Source organism: Cebus imitator, unplaced genomic scaffold, assembly GCF_001604975.1.
Source record: "Cebus imitator isolate Cc_AM_T3 unplaced genomic scaffold, Cebus_imitator-1.0 Scaffold353, whole genome shotgun sequence".
NCBI lineage: Eukaryota > Metazoa > Chordata > Mammalia > Primates > Cebidae > Cebus > Cebus imitator.
The window spans coordinates 1488472-1506915 of record NW_016107668.1 but is presented as its reverse complement, the minus strand read 5'-3'; the positions used below and the strand labels follow the sequence as shown (position 1 = coordinate 1506915).

Genomic DNA, 18444 nt, shown 5'->3' with positions numbered 1-18444 from the left:
TGAAAGTTCCATTCATGGTAGGTACCCTGTGTAGGTGTACCGTTTTTTATCTTTTAGATCATATTTTTGTTGTACATATTCTATGTTTAGGTATATTTGGATACACAGATGCTTACTGTTGTGTTAGAATTGCCTGCAGTATTCAGCACAATAACAGGCCATACAGGTTTGGAGTTTAAGAGCAATAGATTATACCACATTGCTTCAGTGTGCATGGGCTAATCATCTGGTTTTGGGAAGCACATTCTGTGGTGTCCACACAACAAAGAAATTGTTTAATAGTACATTTCTCAAACTGTATCCCTGTCGTAAAGCAATGCATGGCTGTACTACCAAAATACATATGAAGCGTTTAGCATGACACCTCGTATATTTTAGATGCCCGACAAATGATTATTCCTGCTACTACCATTACTGCTACTTCTATTGCTAGGCTGCTCTCTTTGATTTAAGTTTTTCTCTCTGGGCTTCCAGCATCTCTTTTGTAAAATGAGGATGTAATTGTATCCACGTCAAAGAGGTGTTTGTGAGAGTCACCCAGAAGCTGTTTATGACATGCTGAGTACATTTTGGTAGTGATTTTTATTAACTGCATGCTCTCATGCCCATCTCTTCTTCAGATAAGTTTACAGTTCTGAGTAGTTTCTTCAGAAGCAGAAATGGTTATATTCACGGTCACACACCAAATAAAGAGGGGTTTTATTCTTGGAGGCTTCAAAGTAAAGAATGCATCTCACCCACAGCCGTCTTCTGCAGGATGGCCTTTCCGAACGAATTCCCTGTGCCTCCTTTATTCTCATGTTGTTCAGGAAATTGTTTAATTCAGAAAGCCAGAGAGTGCTCTCCACCTTCCTCCAGGCACAGCACATAATCACTCTGTCCTCACCTACTACATCACTACAATTTCCAGCTTTTTCCAATCATCTTCAAACATTGAATGACTTTTCTCCACATCTCTCATTACTAAGGTAATTTATGTTGGCTTCAATATCATTGAACATGAATGTACTAGTTCTTCCTTAAGGCATCTTTGATTAAAGTTATAGTTTCTTCTCTTTTATTTTATGTAATCTCTATGCCAGCTAGGTCTCCCTAAATCTTCAGATACAGACAAGACTGACTCAAAGCATGGCTGCACGGTAAAATTCAGAAACTCCCACCCAGCACCACCTCACAAGACTTCTGTGGATTCTGCGGATACTAACTTCTCTGGCTCTGAACTCCTGCTTCTGCTTTATCAGAGTTTTTTGTGGATTTTTAAAAAATCATTCAACAAATATTTGAGTACCTACTCTGTCAGGTGCTCTGCTTGGCTTCACATGTATGACACTGAGCAAAGCATACAAAGACATCACTTCCTTGTCTTCTTGTTCTACACTTTATCAATCTGAGTGCAAAACTCGGGTCAGTTTCTCAGTCACATGCAAAAGGGCTGCATCTCACAGAAGGCATTTACATTATTTAATTTAATTAGATAATGAAGAGGATTTTTTAGCGAATTTTCTTTCTTTCCTTTCTCCCTGTCCAAACTGCTACTATATCTTAATTTAAAGTAAATATAATTTTCACTATCCCTACAAGGGGCTTGCAGAAAATATAAAAATGTCCCGTGGCGGAGCCGTAAACTCATAACAACCTTTCTTTTGGCTACAGAGATCAAAAGGTTTGAAACGATCGCTGAGGAGAACTCCATTCAGTTATCAGCCAGGAGCCGCCGCCATCCTTAGTCTTTGCCTCAGACGTTGGTGGAGAGGTTTGGGAAGGAGATGGTTTTATCCTTCTGTGACGTGGCTTTGGAAGAAACCTCAAAGGGTCTTAGGCAGATATATCACCTGTCAGTCCATTCATGCCTTCATTCATCCAACAAGCCTTCATTTAACACCTTTGTGCCCACACGACTGTTAGTGGCAACACAAAACAGAATGAGACCCAGTATCCAACTTAAAGAAAATCACAATGTAGGCTTCAATTTAAAAAAAAAAAAAAAGGTCAGGCACAGTGGCTCACGCCTGTAATCCCAACACTTTGGGAGGCCAAGGTGGGTGGATCACCTGAGGTCAGGAGTTCAAGACCAGCCTGACCAACATGGTGAAACCCCATCTCTACTAAAAATATAAAATAAAATATCTGGGCATAGTGGCAGGTGCTTGTAGTCGCAGCTACTTTGCTACTTTGGATGCTGAGGCAGGAAAATTACCTGAACCCGGGAGGCGGAGGTTGTGAGATTGCGCCACTGCACTCCAGCCTAGGCGACAGAATGAGACTCTGTCCAAAAAAAAAAAAAAAAGATAGTGATTGAGCTGAACCTGGAAGAATACATGGAATTCACCAGGCAAAGATGACAAGAAGAGCATTCCAAGTGAAGGAAGCAGCCTCTGCAGAGACAGAGGTCAGTAACTTGGACTCAATGTGTAATGGTGAGCACCGCAGTAGAGCTGCTGGGTGTACTGCCGCGGGGGAGGAAGTGGTGGAAGAAGACCCTCCACATCAAACAGGAAAAAGGGTTCCAAGAGTCCCTTTCCTCAAGAACACTCCATGACGCCAGGCAGCTCTTAGAGTTTGGACTCTCCTCTGTGGAACTTTGGTACTCTGTAATAAGACTGACACTCGAAGAGCCATGTTTGCGCTTAAGGAGATGCCTGCTATCTAAAACACCAATCTCTGTTCATCAAAGAAAAGATCCAGTTGGTATATTTTTATCGGTCCTTGCTCTCACCTGTACAGTAACAAATATCATATATAGAGAATGATAGGTAATATATCTGCCTAAGACTTTTTGAGGTGTCGAAAGTTCTAAAGCATATAATTTCATCGCTCATTTTGGAAAAAGGAGAAAGAGATAAAAATGTTAACATGATATAACTTGAAAATAAAATCATCAACATTCACAGATTCTATGTTGAAAGAAATAAGTAAGTATTGGTGGGAGTGTAAATTAGTTCAACCATTGTGGAAGACAGTGTGGCGATCCCTCAAGGACCTAGAAATAGAAATTCCATTTGACCCAGCAATCCCATTACTGGGTATATATCCAAAGGATTATAAATTGTTCTACTATAAGGACACGTGCACACGAATGTTCATTGCAGCACTGTTTACAATAGCAAAGACCTGGAACCAACCCAAATGCCCATGGATGATAGACTGGACAGGGAAAATGTGGTACATATACACCATGGAATATTATGCAGCCATCAAAAATGATGAGTTTGGGTCCTTTGTAGGGACATGGATGAACCTGGAAACCATTATTCTCAGCAAACTGACAGAAGAGCAGAAGATCAAACACCGTATGTTCTCACTCATAGGCGGGTGTTGAACAATGAGAACTCATGGACACAGGGAGGGGGGCACTACACACTGGGGTCAGTTGGGGGGAAATAGGGGAGGGACGGTGGGGGGTGGGAAGCTGGGGAGAGATAGCAGGGGGAGAAATGCCAGATGTAGGTGATGGGGAGGAAGGCAGCAAATCACACTGCCACGTGTGTTCCTATGCAACAATTTTGCATGTTCTTCACATGTACCCCAAAACCTAAAATGCAATAAAATAAATGGGAAAAAAAAAAGAAATAAGTAAGTAAAATTCTGTGGTACTAATTAAAAGAGACCTGTCTGGACAATGAATTCTGTAATATAAGAATCCAAGTTAAGTTCTTGCAAAAACTGTCCGTCACTTTCTTTGTTTACTGTGACATAGTTTTTATTTTATTCTTATAGCAAAAAGAAACTATATATTAAAATATCCAAATGCAAGAAATACATTTCTATTTCCAATTAAATATTGTCTAAGAAAATAAGCAACTTTTAATGAGGAAAACGCCAACATCTTTATTTTCACTTTTCAAAGGTCAAATTCTAAGCCTAATGAGCAAATTGTTTTAAGTTCTTGAGAAAAAAGAAAAAACATGTCTGTAATTTCTAAAACTTGATGACTTAAATATTAAAAACCCTATAACAGATTAGGTTAAGTTTTTACTGCAACTTAAAATCTCTCAAAATAATTTGCAATGAGATCTTTAAAGAAGTTTATTATAAATGGAAACAAAACTAGAAAATGAGTCTGTGTTTTTATACCATTGAATAAATTATCCGTAGACATTTATAAGTAATACCTAAAGTAACTGCGATGGCCTAAGGAAAAAACAAGGAAGTAAGCCTTTAAAATAACTTCCTTTTGTGACCTTGGTGCAACATTTAAGAAAATCACCCATTAAGTGTAAGAAATTAAAAACAAGTCTCTGTGTTTTGAAGTCTAGCAAAAGAAATATCATACGATTTTGATTAATGAGAACACTCAAAGACATTTGGCTATTCTAATTAGCTGAAATTTTTTTATCACGTTAAGACTGACTACAGGGAACAAAGCATTTTTTCTTCGTAGCAAGCCTTTCTAACGTGTGAATACTTCATTCTACATCACTAAGTAGAATATACTAAACCTAATTTTTCCTTTGAAGGATGAGGCTATTACAGGCCTGAGGGCTAGTACCCACTCATCTTTCCTTGATGGATGGTTCCTCAGATGTAGTTGTCAGAGTTGGGGCTGAATATATATTGACTGTGGACCATAACTTGGAATCTTTAGAATCCTTTAAATGAGCAGGTTTGCTTGGCATTTTTTTTTTCTAGATAGGAAATTTTTTTTTTCAAAAAAATTTGAGAATTAGAAAAAATTTCCAATTTCCAAAAAAATGGAAAAATAATGCTGGTCAGCCAGGTTTTTTGTCTTTATGGTACTTGAACAGGTTACATGTGACTGAAAGGGAATACTGTGATATGGTTAACGGGGGAGTGGAGATTAGAGCAATTCTAAATTTTAAACCTAAATTTTAATAGGCTGAAACCATTTTGAGTTTTCTTCAATTCAGTGTTTATAGGCAGAGCTTCCGCGGAGGACCTAAAATCTCTTCTACTTTATCAGAACCTTTTAAAAGTTGAATTTAAATAAATGGCATATATTTATATGGGAATAACTAGGATCTTAAAGGATTAATTTTTTGTGTATATAACATCTACCTAGAATTAGTATCAATTTCAACCTGTCTCATAAAATATCAGTGTCATGTAGTTGCTCTTTGGACCTAAAAGGCCACAGTGCATTATTTGGCAGATTGAACTGAGTTTAGGCCAAATCATTTTTAAATGTTAATTTAGTCTCTTTTGATATATATCTGAGAGTCAGAAAGAAGAAAATGCAGGGGTTAGCGGGGAGTCCATTTGTAGCAGATTGAGAAAAACTTTATAAGCAACTTGAAACCAATATTATCAAATTACTCTCCTGCCTGTTAATAATGGATTGAGACAGGGAGTACGGTCGTATTTCCAGTATTCCTATACAGGGAATACAAAGGTACAGGCAGTCAGGTACAAAGAAAGAAATGGTCCAATACCTTTAGGAACTAAATGGTCCACCAAAATGTTCCAGTCTTTCCAAATTGGAAACAAGATATGTGATGCCTATTTATAATTCATCAGACAAACCAGTGTACTAATTAATAGAAATGTATACTTTTGAAATTGCCTGAAATATTCCAACAGTCTTAAAGTCTTCTACTTTGAATCCTTTCTTAGACTTTGAAAGTCGAAAGTCATCTTTTTTATTGTGATTATATAACTGCGGTTAGATAGATTTCCTAACACAGTTCTCTCTTTGTCAGTTCTGTGAATTCATCGGCAATCTTGTGGTATGTTGGAGTTTCACAGCTACAGCTGTAATCGACCAGATCGAGCCTTGCTTTGGGTTTCTGTTGTTAGAAGAAGTTCATTAACTTTTTGATTATAGTATAGCATTACCAAGTTATTATTTCAAATTATAAATAGTCCTTTCAGATTCTATGGCCTCCCAAATACACACGGAAAATAATTTACTCAGCTAATGGTATTTTGCTGATTTATAACATTATTTGAGCATATCGAATGCTCATTTTTACCTATATTACCTATTTTTTGATCCTCAAAAAACCCTGCCATGTCAGCGAGGCAGTTATTAGTACCATTGGCATTCTCCACCTTAGAGAAAAATAAGATCTCTGCCCAAGATAACACAAGAAAGCATTGTTGTGTCTGAGCCTCCTACTCCGTTTTCTAATGCCAGGTCCCACATTCTATCAACAGAAATCCCGCCTACCCTCAGCAAGCACACATCTGTAAAGCCATGTGGCCACACCCACTGAGCTAACGCATCCCTCAGTAGCTTGTGGTTGATGAGCAAATAGCATAACACCCGAGAAAAGGCAGGCACTTGGCAACTGCTTTCTTCCCCTTCTGTTTTGTCAGTGGAAGCAAACCTCTAAGAACAGAAATATGGAATATAGATTGTGGGACTTGAGTCTAAGCACAGCCAGACACGGGCTTCGAAACCACTGGAATTCTGTCTGGAGTGGGCTACCTGGTTCTGCTCCTAGCCTCGCCTCTCATCTTCACGAGTGTCAATAAGCATGGTGGGGAAGAGAATTCAGAGGCTCTTTTTCTTTCTAATAAGTACTTAAATGGTAGCTCCAAGAGCAAATTTCATACATCTGTTGACATTTATAACAGGTGTTCTACATTTGAAACTAATCAGTACTGTGATTATAACCAGAAGGTTTGATAGAAAAGTAAAGTGAATTTGTACATCACCTGCATACCGATAGAAATGTGAATTATACATTTATAGTGATTAGAAAAAGAGAAACTGGCTTTATTAAAACATTGTGGCACTCCAAGGGTTCTAACTCACCTAAAGTCGCCCATGGATATCATCTAAGCTAATGTCTTCATATATAAGTTGAAACAGGCCAGGCTGTGTCTGACAGCAGAGACCAGGTGTAAGCCCTACCCCAAAATACGCTACAGAGATATTAGCAAGCGCTTTCTTCAAATAAAATGTAAAGGCTATCAGTGGTACATGATTATTTTCCAAATGTTCTTTTTTTTACTTTGTTCTCTGTTTACATACATATGAACTCTATCTTTTGGCTAATGTCTATATTAACTAATGAAGCTTCTAAATGTATATAATTTAATAAACTTTTAGTTGGAAACAACTTCCTTGGAGCATTTACATTTAGAAAACAAAAGAAATTTGCTTTTTCACAAGAAAATTATTTTCAAGCAGTTCCAAACTATAATTTGAGGTCATGTGACTAAAACCTCCGTTTAGTGAGAGAAAGCACAGCTCCATGACTGCCACTCAAGGCACACTCTTCATTTACATTTATTTTGGGCAACTGTCCCTGACAGTTAGGTCATGGCATGTTGTAGGTGGCCAAAGGTTCCACATTCCTCATTTTCAATGCCTATGAAGTCCTTTTGAACAGACTAGAAACCACAGGAGAAATTAGCTGAAAGGCTTAAAGTAACATTGTTAGTGAATTCTTTTTGGATTTTTCTAAACAGAGATGTAAGTGTAAGACCACTTTGCCGTCATTCATGGGTGGTTGTTCTGTTGCTGTGTTAGCTTACTAGGGCTTCCATAACAAAGTGCCACAGATTGGTGGCTTAAGCAATAGAATTTTATTTTATGTGCTCGCATTTCTGGAAGCTGGAGGCTTGAGATCAGGGTGTCAGCAGGGTTGGTTTTCAAAGGCCTCTCCTTGGCTGTCAGTGGGTGTCTTCGCCTGGTCTTCCCTCTGTGAATGTCTGTGTCTTGATTTCCTTTTCTCATAAGAATACCAGTCATACTGGAATAGGACCCACTCCGATGACTTCCTTCTAACTTAATTACCTCTGTAACAACCCTGTTTCCAGACACAGCCACAGTCTTAGGCACTGCAGCTTAGTATCTATGGAAGAAAACATGATTTTGAGAGTCACAGCTCAGCTCATAACAGTTACTAATCCGAAATCATTAGACACTGGTTTGTTGTTACCTGCTGGCAGCTAGATTCAGCATCCTGGTCTTGCTTCTGATCCTTCATCTCCGTACCCTGTTACTCTTAATTTAAGTCATCTCAACATTTGTCTTTGCTTATTGGCTACAGAGACTCAGACTTCCTCTTAATTTGCTCACGGATAAGACATTTTCTCTATACATTCACTGTTTGCTGCTTCTATTGCTGATATTTAAGTCTCTCTATTCTTTTCACATCTATTTTTCAGTTTATTTGGTCTTCTTATGTCCCCTGTGGCTTCTAAATTCAAGTTCATTACACTGTTCTCTTGTAATCGCCCAAAGAACCCAAATATCCATCAACAGTTAAATGGGTAAATGTGGTACATTGAGATGATAGAATACTCTGCAACAGTAAGACCAGGAGAACCATTGCCACATATTCCATGGATGAACACAAGCAAAAGATTGCATCTTTGCCACCTATCTCATAGACACAATTAAGCCAACAGAGCTCATGAGCTCAGCAGTCATAGTTCATAGTCAGTTAATATTTCAGCACCTACTCTGTGCCAGGCTTTGTGGAAAGTGCTTCTGCGTGTACTAGTTCCTGTAATTCTGAAAAATCTATGAAGTAGACAGTAATGCTATCCTGTTTTTAAAAGGTAAAACAGAAGTTTAGAGAGAAAGCTTGTAAAAGCCAGAACTGGGATTGAAACTCCTCTCTTCTGACTCCAGCCTGGGTGTTGGTGCCAGCATGCCACATGGCCTTCCTACTTTCTCCTCCTCTGACCACATCAGCCCCACTGGCTCCATTAGCCGGTAATCACCTTGACCATACCCAGCTACGTGCTGACAGTGGCTTGCAGCTTGAGGATCTTTCTATATTTTTCCTAACTCTTCTCCATAAGATGAGAGACTTATTCATCTGCTTTTAAGGAACCCAACAGCATTATGAAGAACCAACCCACACATTGCCAGTGACCCCTAGAGAAATATGGATAAGCAGAGGTGCCAGAGTTGATTCCACAACTTTAGAATAGGAATTCCCAAAGTCTCAGCTTCTCTCTTGGAGCTGTTTCAGGGAAGTCAGGCAGATGGAGTACCTTAGCTGCAGACCTTCTTGGCTAGTAGCTTGTAAACTTGGCCTAGTTTTTGCAGTTTTCTTAAGTTATATCAACAAAACCAGGGCATTTGGTGACTGGAGAACAAGCTGATAAAAACACTTGCACCTGCCAGAAATTGAGGAAAGCCACAGAGAAGCCTACTGAATAGTGAGGCTTCAAGGCTACAATTCTGGCTCAGCAATTCACAGTAGAATATGCCTTAAACATTCATAAAGGGGTGAATTCCAATTCACTAGTTAACTGCCTTCCTCTGGAATAAAAATGATATAGTATAATTCTACCCTATGACACCTGGACACATTTACTGTCTTAGATTCAATAATTTAAAAACAGTATACTCAATGTACAGGCTTTTTTATCTTTAAAAAAATGAGGGGAGACCAGACTTGATGGCTCATGCCTGTAGTCTCAGCACACTGGGAGGATAAGACAGGAGGATCGCTTGAGGCCAGGAGTTTGAGACCAGCCTGGACAACATAGCAAGACTCCAATTCTACAAAAAAAAAAAAAAAACTTATAAATTAGCCAGGCAGAATGGTGCATACCTGTAGGTAGTCCTAGCTACTCAGGAGGCTGAGGCAGGAGGATCACTTGAGTCCAAGAGTTCAAGTTAACAGTGAGCTATGATTGCACCACTGCACTTCAGCCTGGGCAACAGAGTGAGACTCCATCTCAAAAAAGAAAACAAAGGGAAAAATGAGAATTTAATCTCCTTCCTCCAAAATAATGACCTTCAACATTTAGTGGCCTCCAATTTGGTAAGAGGGTAATATTCTTCCTTGTGACTTGTTTTCTATTTTTCCTTAATTTGGCATGTGTATTTACTAGAGGCAGGAAGTTGGGGAAGTACATCTAATCCCTGATAAGTAAAAGAATTCCAGAGATGGTGAATCTAAGGGAACATTTTCATTGTCTTGACCCCATATTTACCTGCAGGGATTCTTATTTTATTTGCTTTGGAATACTTTCCAATCATAAAATATACTGAGAAACAAGGCCTCAAGACCTCCTTCCCTGCTTCCTTTCCAAAGGAGGCTGTATCTCACCTCCCTCTATGCCCAAAACTGCATTGCTTCAGCATAGTCTAAGCAACTACCTATTTGATGATGAATGATTTTCATGCTTTACTTTCTCTTGAATGCTAAGGTGTCCATCCATTTGTGCAAGTGAGATACAAACAGCCTAGAGTTCTTATATTTGGGGAGGCAGGGCAGAATTTTTAGAAAAAGTAATTTTTAATCTTTGTATTTTAGTCATTCTCGTTTTCTTAAAAATAACACCAAGAAAGTGCCTGTTTGCAAATGATCTGAGATATTTGGCAAGGAATTGAAAAATAATCCCAGTAACCCTTTAATTGGTATTACATTTTTTGTGACGTATTTCACACAATCTTCAAAGGCCTCTCAAAATATAACAAATTTGGAATTTATCATGTAAAAAATAAAACAACATATTCTACATTTACTCATTAATTATGAAATATGTATTATTTATGCCATCCTCAATATAAGGCCAAAAGCAAAAGAAAAAAAAGTGGTTTTAAGACCACCCTCGATAGGAAAAGTTGCTTGCAGGTGTGTAATAGAGAAGTTCGTCCTTAGGATAAAGTAATCTCTAGTAACTTAGAGACACATTCATCAGAGGAAACCTGATGGCAAAACTTTACTAATTCAAAGCCAGTTACAGGTGAGTGAAGATCAAGTGCAATTACCTTGACTGCTGTGGTAAGTTGCTTGCAAAACAAAGAGGACAAACAAACCCTGGGACATGGTAAGAGTGAGATCAGGGATGTTTAATCTTCTCAAAAGAACAAACAAATGGAAAATTGTTGGTGGACAAATGGATCTTACTAATTAAAAATAAAGCCCCCTCTGTCCTTCAGGGCAAGTTGTAAGCATCTTTACCTGGTACCATCTTACTACTTGTAGTGAATTTTTATTTAGGTGCTTGAAACTATTTTATTTCCTTAAAAGTCTAATTAAAACTTTTCGTCTAACTCAAAATGGCCTTCTGTAAAAGTTGGCCATATACTGTATGTGATTGCAGGATGAAATAATTTGATACCCAGGACATATATTTGTTGAGTGTACTTGAGTGTTTGTACCCCCACAGGGAATGATACCCAACAAGGCAGAAATGGTTCAAAAGATATTCCCACAACCTTTGCTCTCACCAGGCAGTTTTATTAGTGAGACACAGCCACAGGGTTGTTTACAAAATACAAGATAATAACAAGGTCCCAAGGAGGAGCTTAGCCTATAGGCGCAGCTCAGAAATTGTGGGACAGGTCTGTTCCTCAAGTGACCAACTGCATAATCAGGAAAAAACAATGGCAAGAAGTACTTTGGAGCCAATCAGTGACTCTGGTTATTAAAGACTAATAGACTAAATTTTTAACAACAACAAAAAAAGACATAGATTGACTCAGTTTCCTCAGAAGTGCTCCTGGATGGTCAGGAGTCCACTCTGAAGCAGGCCGAGGCCTGTTTTCTGGTGGAGAGGTTACATCTTAAGAGTAACCGTGGATATTACTTGCCGGTGCTTTCTGCCTAGGGTCTAGATGCTCCAGGCTTTTAGAGAGCGTGTTTTAAGAATGACAAGATGAAAGCTGCTTGTTTGAGCACATGCAATTATTGTTCGTCAGTTTGAAACATCTTTTTTCAAAGACCTGTGAGCACTGTTAGGAAAGACTCCCTTAACAAAAACAGTGAGACCAGCCGCAGGAGCCAGGGGGCTGTTAGGGCAGGAACAGCCATCATGGGCATGCAGAATGTGGAAGCAGCATCGATCTCCCGAGCAGCCAGGACGGTCACGCCAGGGACAGCACGGCAGCCGTCGGGACGGCACACCGACCGTTGAGGAGACGCCCCCCTCAGAAGGGGAAGGACCAGTTTACCCACTTGGCAGAGTGGACACAGTGCATAGGGCCCACAGTGCTTTTAAGGACCCATGAAAATGATTTAACGTCACTCTCCCTTAAAATCAGAACCCCCCAAAATGGACTATTTTCTAACAATTAATGTGCAGTAATAGATACAGTCTGGATTATTTTTGTCTTTATACCAATGTAGCACTAGAATATGATTTTTTTAAAGGAAGTATCTCATGAAGCCAGAAGTGCCAAGGGCCGATGAAAGTCATAATCTCACGCTGCTCCAGTCATTCAGACCAAGGAAAGTGAGCATGTATCTGGTGGGTGTGGGGTCCCAGTAATGTTCATAAGTGGAGGCTTGGAGTCAAAGACCATAGAGACTGGTATCCATGTTGTTCTCCCACCTGGCCCTTCCCCCACCCCATCACATTCCCCCAACCTGATCACATTCTCGGTAAAACAAATAGTGCCAATTAACACATAACATAAACAGAAGGTACAGGAGTTATATAACAGAATGTAATTAGTGTAACTCCTCATTAATCCCGGAAGACTTCCTACAAAAGATGAGGGCTGAAGAAATGTGCACCTGTCTCATGGAGAAAACAATGCTGGAGGGAAAAAGAGACAGTAAGAGGGAAATACAGGGTCAGTCCGAAGTCTTTCTTTTCAATGTCCTGTGTCATTATTTTAAATAGACACCAGTTTCTTTGCTGCAACTTGACTACCCTTAAGAAGGAATTGTAAATCACGTTTTCCAGCTGCAAACAGATCACTGAACCAATGGTGAATTCATTGTGGACTGTAAATTCCACAGGTGAATCTCTATTTAAGAAAAGCACATTCTGTCCATGCTTCCCAGTGATTTACACCTAGTTCTGTGCTTCTTTCAGAATGTTTAGAAACAAGGATTGACCGGTATGTCAAGATTTAGGTATTGGTACCACTTTTAAAACTTACAAAACATTCTGTTGAGATGGAAATAGCTAAGATAAACCAAGATGGCCTGAACCCTGATCTGTGCTGGAGGAATTCCACAGGAGCACTCTTTACTGGGAAAGGCACTGTAAAATATGGCCCTGACCTTTTCCTGTGTTGGGAGTTTGAAGAGAGCATGACAATTGACACTTACTCTGACATTTAGCTCACCAAGGGAAAGCAGGTAGGTTATCCTGCTTCTGTGCGTGGGCGACAAGAACAGCCGTCAAAAATGACACTTCTGCTGGGCAGTTTTTTTGCAGGTGCTAATCATCCAGGGTCCAGAATTTTTTAGCATATGCAAAACGGACGACTGTGCCAGGTACAGTGACTCACATCTGTAATCCCAAAACTTTGGGAGGCTAAGGTGGGAAGGAAGATTGCTTGAGCCCAGGAGTTTGAGACCAGCCTAGGAAACATAGTGAGTCTCCATTTCTTAAAAAAAAAAAAATATATATATATATATAGTTTTAATTAGCAGAGTGTGGTGGCACACACCTGTAGTCTCAGCTGCTTAGGAGGCTGAGGTGGGAGGATCACTTGAGCCCAGGAGGTTGAGGCTATAGTGAACCAAGATCACACCACTGCACTCCAGCCTGGGTGACAGAGCGAGACACTGTCTCAAGAACAAACAAACAAAAATATATGCCAGGAGTTTGTTTACATGTATGCATATATAAGGCAATATATTCAATATATTCATACTTGTAGACTTTATAGTAGTAGATCTATCCTTAAAACATTCAACCTAAAAAATTAATTGCTGGTACTATAAAATAATTTTTTTTAATTCATGAAAATATTAAGATTGTTACTTTTATTTTCTTAGCTCTGTTTTTTATCAATTTTTGGCAATATGTTATTTTTTATAATCAGTATAAAAGGAAGGCTATTTTAAAAATTCATATGTTAGATGATTTGGGGTTGGCAGAGATGTCTGGTATTACAGTCTTTTACTTTTCCTCTAATCTAACATATCTCAATTTCATCTGTTTTATCTCTGATAGAGAAACTCTGGATAATTGTTGATAGTTTAAAAATAATGAAAATAATTTTTAAATTACAAATTTCATGATAGCAGTAATAGAATCTGCAACTAGAAAACTGCTTACCATTGGCCCGTGTAACTGGAACTGCATAGTTTAAGTATTTTATGCACCACGATGGATCTCAGGAAAGTCTTAGTAAAGGTGGCATTTAATGGCATTTAGTTAGCATTTAATAAGAATTAGAGAGGTGCTAAAGCTTATGAACCTATTAAGATCTACAGAATAACAAAGAAGTTTGTACATATGTGAAATACTTAGGTTACTTTTCTGTGGAGATGAAAGCAGTGAAAGCATTTTGTTAGAAATGTGCTTAGGAGTGCAGCTACTGACCGCTCCAGACCAGAGAAAGAAGGAATCTCTCAGAGAATGTGTGCTTAGAGCCAGTCTGTGTCAGAAGTGGCTGCTGCCCCAAATTTCAGCGAGATCATGAACTGACATGAGCCCAGGCAGTTGAGGCCTGCAGCCTCCCCAGGTCATGTGCACAGACACCGGTGTGGTAGAGACAGAGCAGGACAGCCTGGGAAGCCAGGCTGGTCCCCGTCCTGGCTCGGCCACAGAATGGCTTTGAAGCTGTGGCCACATCACACTGTCTCTGGGCTTCAGTGCCCTCTACCATATTGAAGATAATATCTACCCCACAGAGTTATCATGAGATCAGACGAATGAAATTATGTCAAACATTTGGCAGTGTGCCCCGCATGTGGTGGCTTCTTGAAATAGTTTAGCCCCTTCCCTGTGACACAGGCCTGACACCTTGTCATCTGAAGACAGCCGGTGGCTCCACAGCCTGGTGTCCAGCCGGCGAGGATCCTGTGATGTCCCGTATTGTGTATGCTGTTTCTTATGTTCTGTATTTTAAAAAGGAAAGAAGTGGACCATGATTAATTTCTTAATAAATGTGAACGGCACTGCTAGATGCCCTGCGTTTCATTCATTTGTGCCTGCTCTTATCATCGAACTTAATAAAGAGATTATTTTCTAGAATTATTACTTGTTAGGAAAGCTGTCATTCTCTTTCCTAAGTGAAGAAACAAATGACAGAAGAAATAAAAATATCAAATAATTTTCCACAGGAAAGCCTTGAAAAAAATAAGTTTCCCCTTAATGCTGATACTGTTTTTCCAGTCAAAAATATTTCAAGAAATTAAACAAGGAAGTGGGAAAAAGTGATTTTGAAATATTACTTGAGAAGAAATAGGCTGAAATCATTGCTGGAGGATGAGACAATGTGATAATCAACTTCTAAAATATCCCTGTCCTTTTCCATAGTTGCTGAGTGGCATAGAAGCATATAGACTTAATGTTATCGAATGTTTATAAAACACTTATATGCTTGAATGCATATTCAGTGTATATTTTATTTTTGCTGTCTTCATGTTGTCTCACATAATAGATGAAAACTGACCCTTTGGTGTGGTTCTGTTTTTAAAATTGAGCTTGAAGTCTGAACAGTTACATATGTATCTCACAATGTTTTAAGCTACTGTCTTCAAAAAAGAAAGAAATTTGCACAGGTATATTGCCATCAGCCCTGCAGAGCTGCTGATGAGCAAATTTGTAAAGTTTCATGAATTGCCAAGCCAATTATCAGTCAGCTTCTGACTTCTGGAAGCATTATCCCACGAGATAAGTAGGCAAGCCAGAAACAACACAGCTTGATTTTAAGGTACCAGGTGGAGGAGGCGTTTGGTTTGGGGAAGTCTTGCACATGAGAGTATTCACTTGATGTAGCAGTGGTTTTAGGCACTGTATCTGGGACCATGGAGATGTCACTGTGGCACATCTTCCCGTTCTGTCCTCAGACTGAACCGCACTTGTAAGACGCTGAGGCTTATGGGGTGTTATCTCAAGAGCCAAAAGGCTGTGAAGAAAAACGTTGCTGGCAGGCACTAACATGGGTGTGTCATGACTCTTTTCAGGTAGTAGGTGTAACCTTGAAGAAAAAGTGGCACTGTCTTCAAAAAAGTGACCTGACCCTGGCTTTGGTGGGTTTTTTCTGCAAGAAATACAAAGCTCCGCATGTATTTATTGTACATCCTTTCCAGCTGACCACTGCTTTGTTCTAGAGTTCAGCATGAAAGGACTGATTTTTGTTTTGTTTTTGTTTTTGTTTTAGTGAAATGGCATGTCCCTTGCTAATTCTAGCTCTTATAGTTGCACATGTAAAAAAAAAAATCTCTATGTAGTTTATGGATTGGTAGCATTTCAAATAAATCATTTACAGAAAAATTGACCTGAAATTTTTTGAGATGCTTATCAATTGACATTTTTTCTTAGCCCAAGAAAAGAATCTAAATTATTATTTTCTTAAATAAAATTATATCTGGTAACATGAGATTTGTTATTTTAAATATAATAGGAATTGAAATATAAGCATGCCACTTTGTTTATTGCTATATTATTAGAACTTACTGAAGCATGGAAAGAATTCTTCACAAATGACTTTGCTCTTTTGAAAAAAGTAAGCTGCAAAAATATTTGGTATAAATCATATTTAGTCTATAAATGAATGTAGCTTATAAAGATGTACTAAGCTTATAGCGTGCAATGTTTCATCCCAATAATTTTTATATTTTGATAAAACGTTAATAGTGCCATCATAAATATTTTCCCAGAATTCAGAATTGTTTGCATCTCCATTTTAGGAAGTTCACATTGCTTCATTAAAGAAGAAACCTGGAATCATTATGCACCTAATTTGTTATGCAATGAATCAAGTTTTCCTTAATTCTTCCAGAAGTCAGTTATTCTATGAATTGTGGCCATATAAACTTTACAGAACACATACATATATGAAAATTACTACTGATATATCTGCTGAATGAAATCTCTAGTATTTGATAGTCCATCTTGGAAATAACACATTATAATTCAATAGTGCTAGTTACAAAGTCAAAGCAAAACAAAGAAACAAACTTTCACCATTGTAAACAAATTCATTTAAAACACAATTAAAAATCTATTAACTATACAAAAAGTTTTTCTTTGTTTTAATAAAGAAAAGCTGCCTCTGGCTACATTTTAGAAAGTCAGTGCCTGAGAAAATGGGCAATGTTTTGATCCCTAGAGTAAACCTACCTTCTAGACACTTAAAGCCTTAGAAAACACAAGATAATGATGCAGTTGTATCCTTTTTTGTTGCATGGGAACAATCAAGCTTTATTAACCTCTGAGTTAATATGGAACCCAGCTCTTAATTCCCTTTTCCAGCATTAGACCCCATATGTCCGTTTTTGTTTCTTTGCCTGTGACAGGTCTGTCTGCTACCTTTGTATTTTAAGTAGATTTACAACACAATTATTCATATGTGTTCTTAGTATAAAATTATTTTCTTCAGGGAGGCTCTACCAAGAGACCTGAGAAAATTGAAGTTTTTGTTTTTGAAGCATTTAAGGATTATTTAATTTTTACATAGTATGACATTTTTCTAATTTGGTTGGAAAGGTAATATTTTGGGGGGTGTTTCTCATTATATCATATCTAGTCTCAAAAAATGTAATAACCTGGTAAACTCAAATAACAGAAAACCAGCCTATCCCTTTACAGTTTATAATTCTACTCCTTTGAGACAAATAATATAGGGATATGTATGTGTATGCATTATCTATATATATACATATACATATGTATCTATAGATACATAGATATAGATTAGTGCCTCAGTAGTAATTATCCTTTACTGGCAACTGTATTTATGGGGTTCTTCAGTTAAAAGACATTTCTAAAATTCTATTAAAATTATTTGGTCTCACAAACATTAAAAGTTGCAAATTTTTTTCATCAAGTTTATACCGTCTCCACAAAACAGGTCTGGTGAATTCCTGCTATGTCAAGCCACTGAAGTCCTTTTAGAGATTTTACAACATTTTTACTCTTTTTATCCCAGTCCACTCAAAAATGGCAAAGATCCAGAGATCACCCAGCAAAAGCCCTCTGTGGGAGTTGGTTCCTGCTTCTAATCTCTGTCCCAAACTCCTGTCAGTCAAAATATGTAGGGATTATATAGGAATAATTTATAAATGAACATAACAGGCAACCCATAGTGTTTTTAAATTGATATTATAAAAAAGTTCATGTCATGTTAATTTTCTTAAAACATATTATACATATAAAATGCTATGTTAAAATTAAATGTAATATGTCAGCTGTAAAGGTGAAAAGGTAGCTAACTAAAAGTTCAGTCATCTTTTTTCAGATTTTGTGTGTTTTCTCCTCAGCCAAAAGCCTCAAGATTCACTTGCAGCAGCCTACCTCTTCCTTTATGTTGGATTGCTCTTTAAACATTAGAATATCTTGTAATAAATAATAAAGATCTCTCCTGACACAAGTCATTGTTGATTTCACTGTTATAGGGAAAAGGCTCTAGGGCGGCAGATAAGGCTGTTGCCATGGTGATGAAGGAGATACCGAGGGAGGAGTCTGCAGAAGAAAAGCCCCTCCTTACTATGACATCACAGGTGGGCAGACCCATAGGATTCCTGTAGGAAGCTGACATATGTTAATATATCAGACATTGTGATTTTTAACTAGCAAAAAAACTTTAACTCTTGAACCAATTTTTTTAAAGACAGTTGCACTGAAACAATTATACAGATGAAAACCAAAATT

General features: G+C 38.1%; 1 protein-coding gene across 9 annotated transcripts in view; it reads left to right on the top strand.

The window, feature by feature from the left end:
- Positions 1-18444, top strand: part of PEX5L (peroxisomal biogenesis factor 5 like) — a 248705-nt gene that overhangs the window by 117551 nt on the left and 112710 nt on the right. For 4 of the 9 annotated variants that reach the window (XM_017506319.1, XM_017506321.2, XM_017506317.2 and 1 more), the window contains one exon: positions 18189-18293. The exons of 3 other annotated variants lie outside the window; for them this stretch is intronic. In XM_017506319.1, coding sequence (XP_017361808.1) covers positions 18189-18293 — 105 coding nt within the window. Of the gene's footprint in view, positions 1-15755; positions 15822-18188; positions 18294-18444 lie in introns of all 9 variants that reach the window. 2 more of the 9 variants (XM_017506316.2, XM_017506318.2) reach the window with 1 other exon arrangement.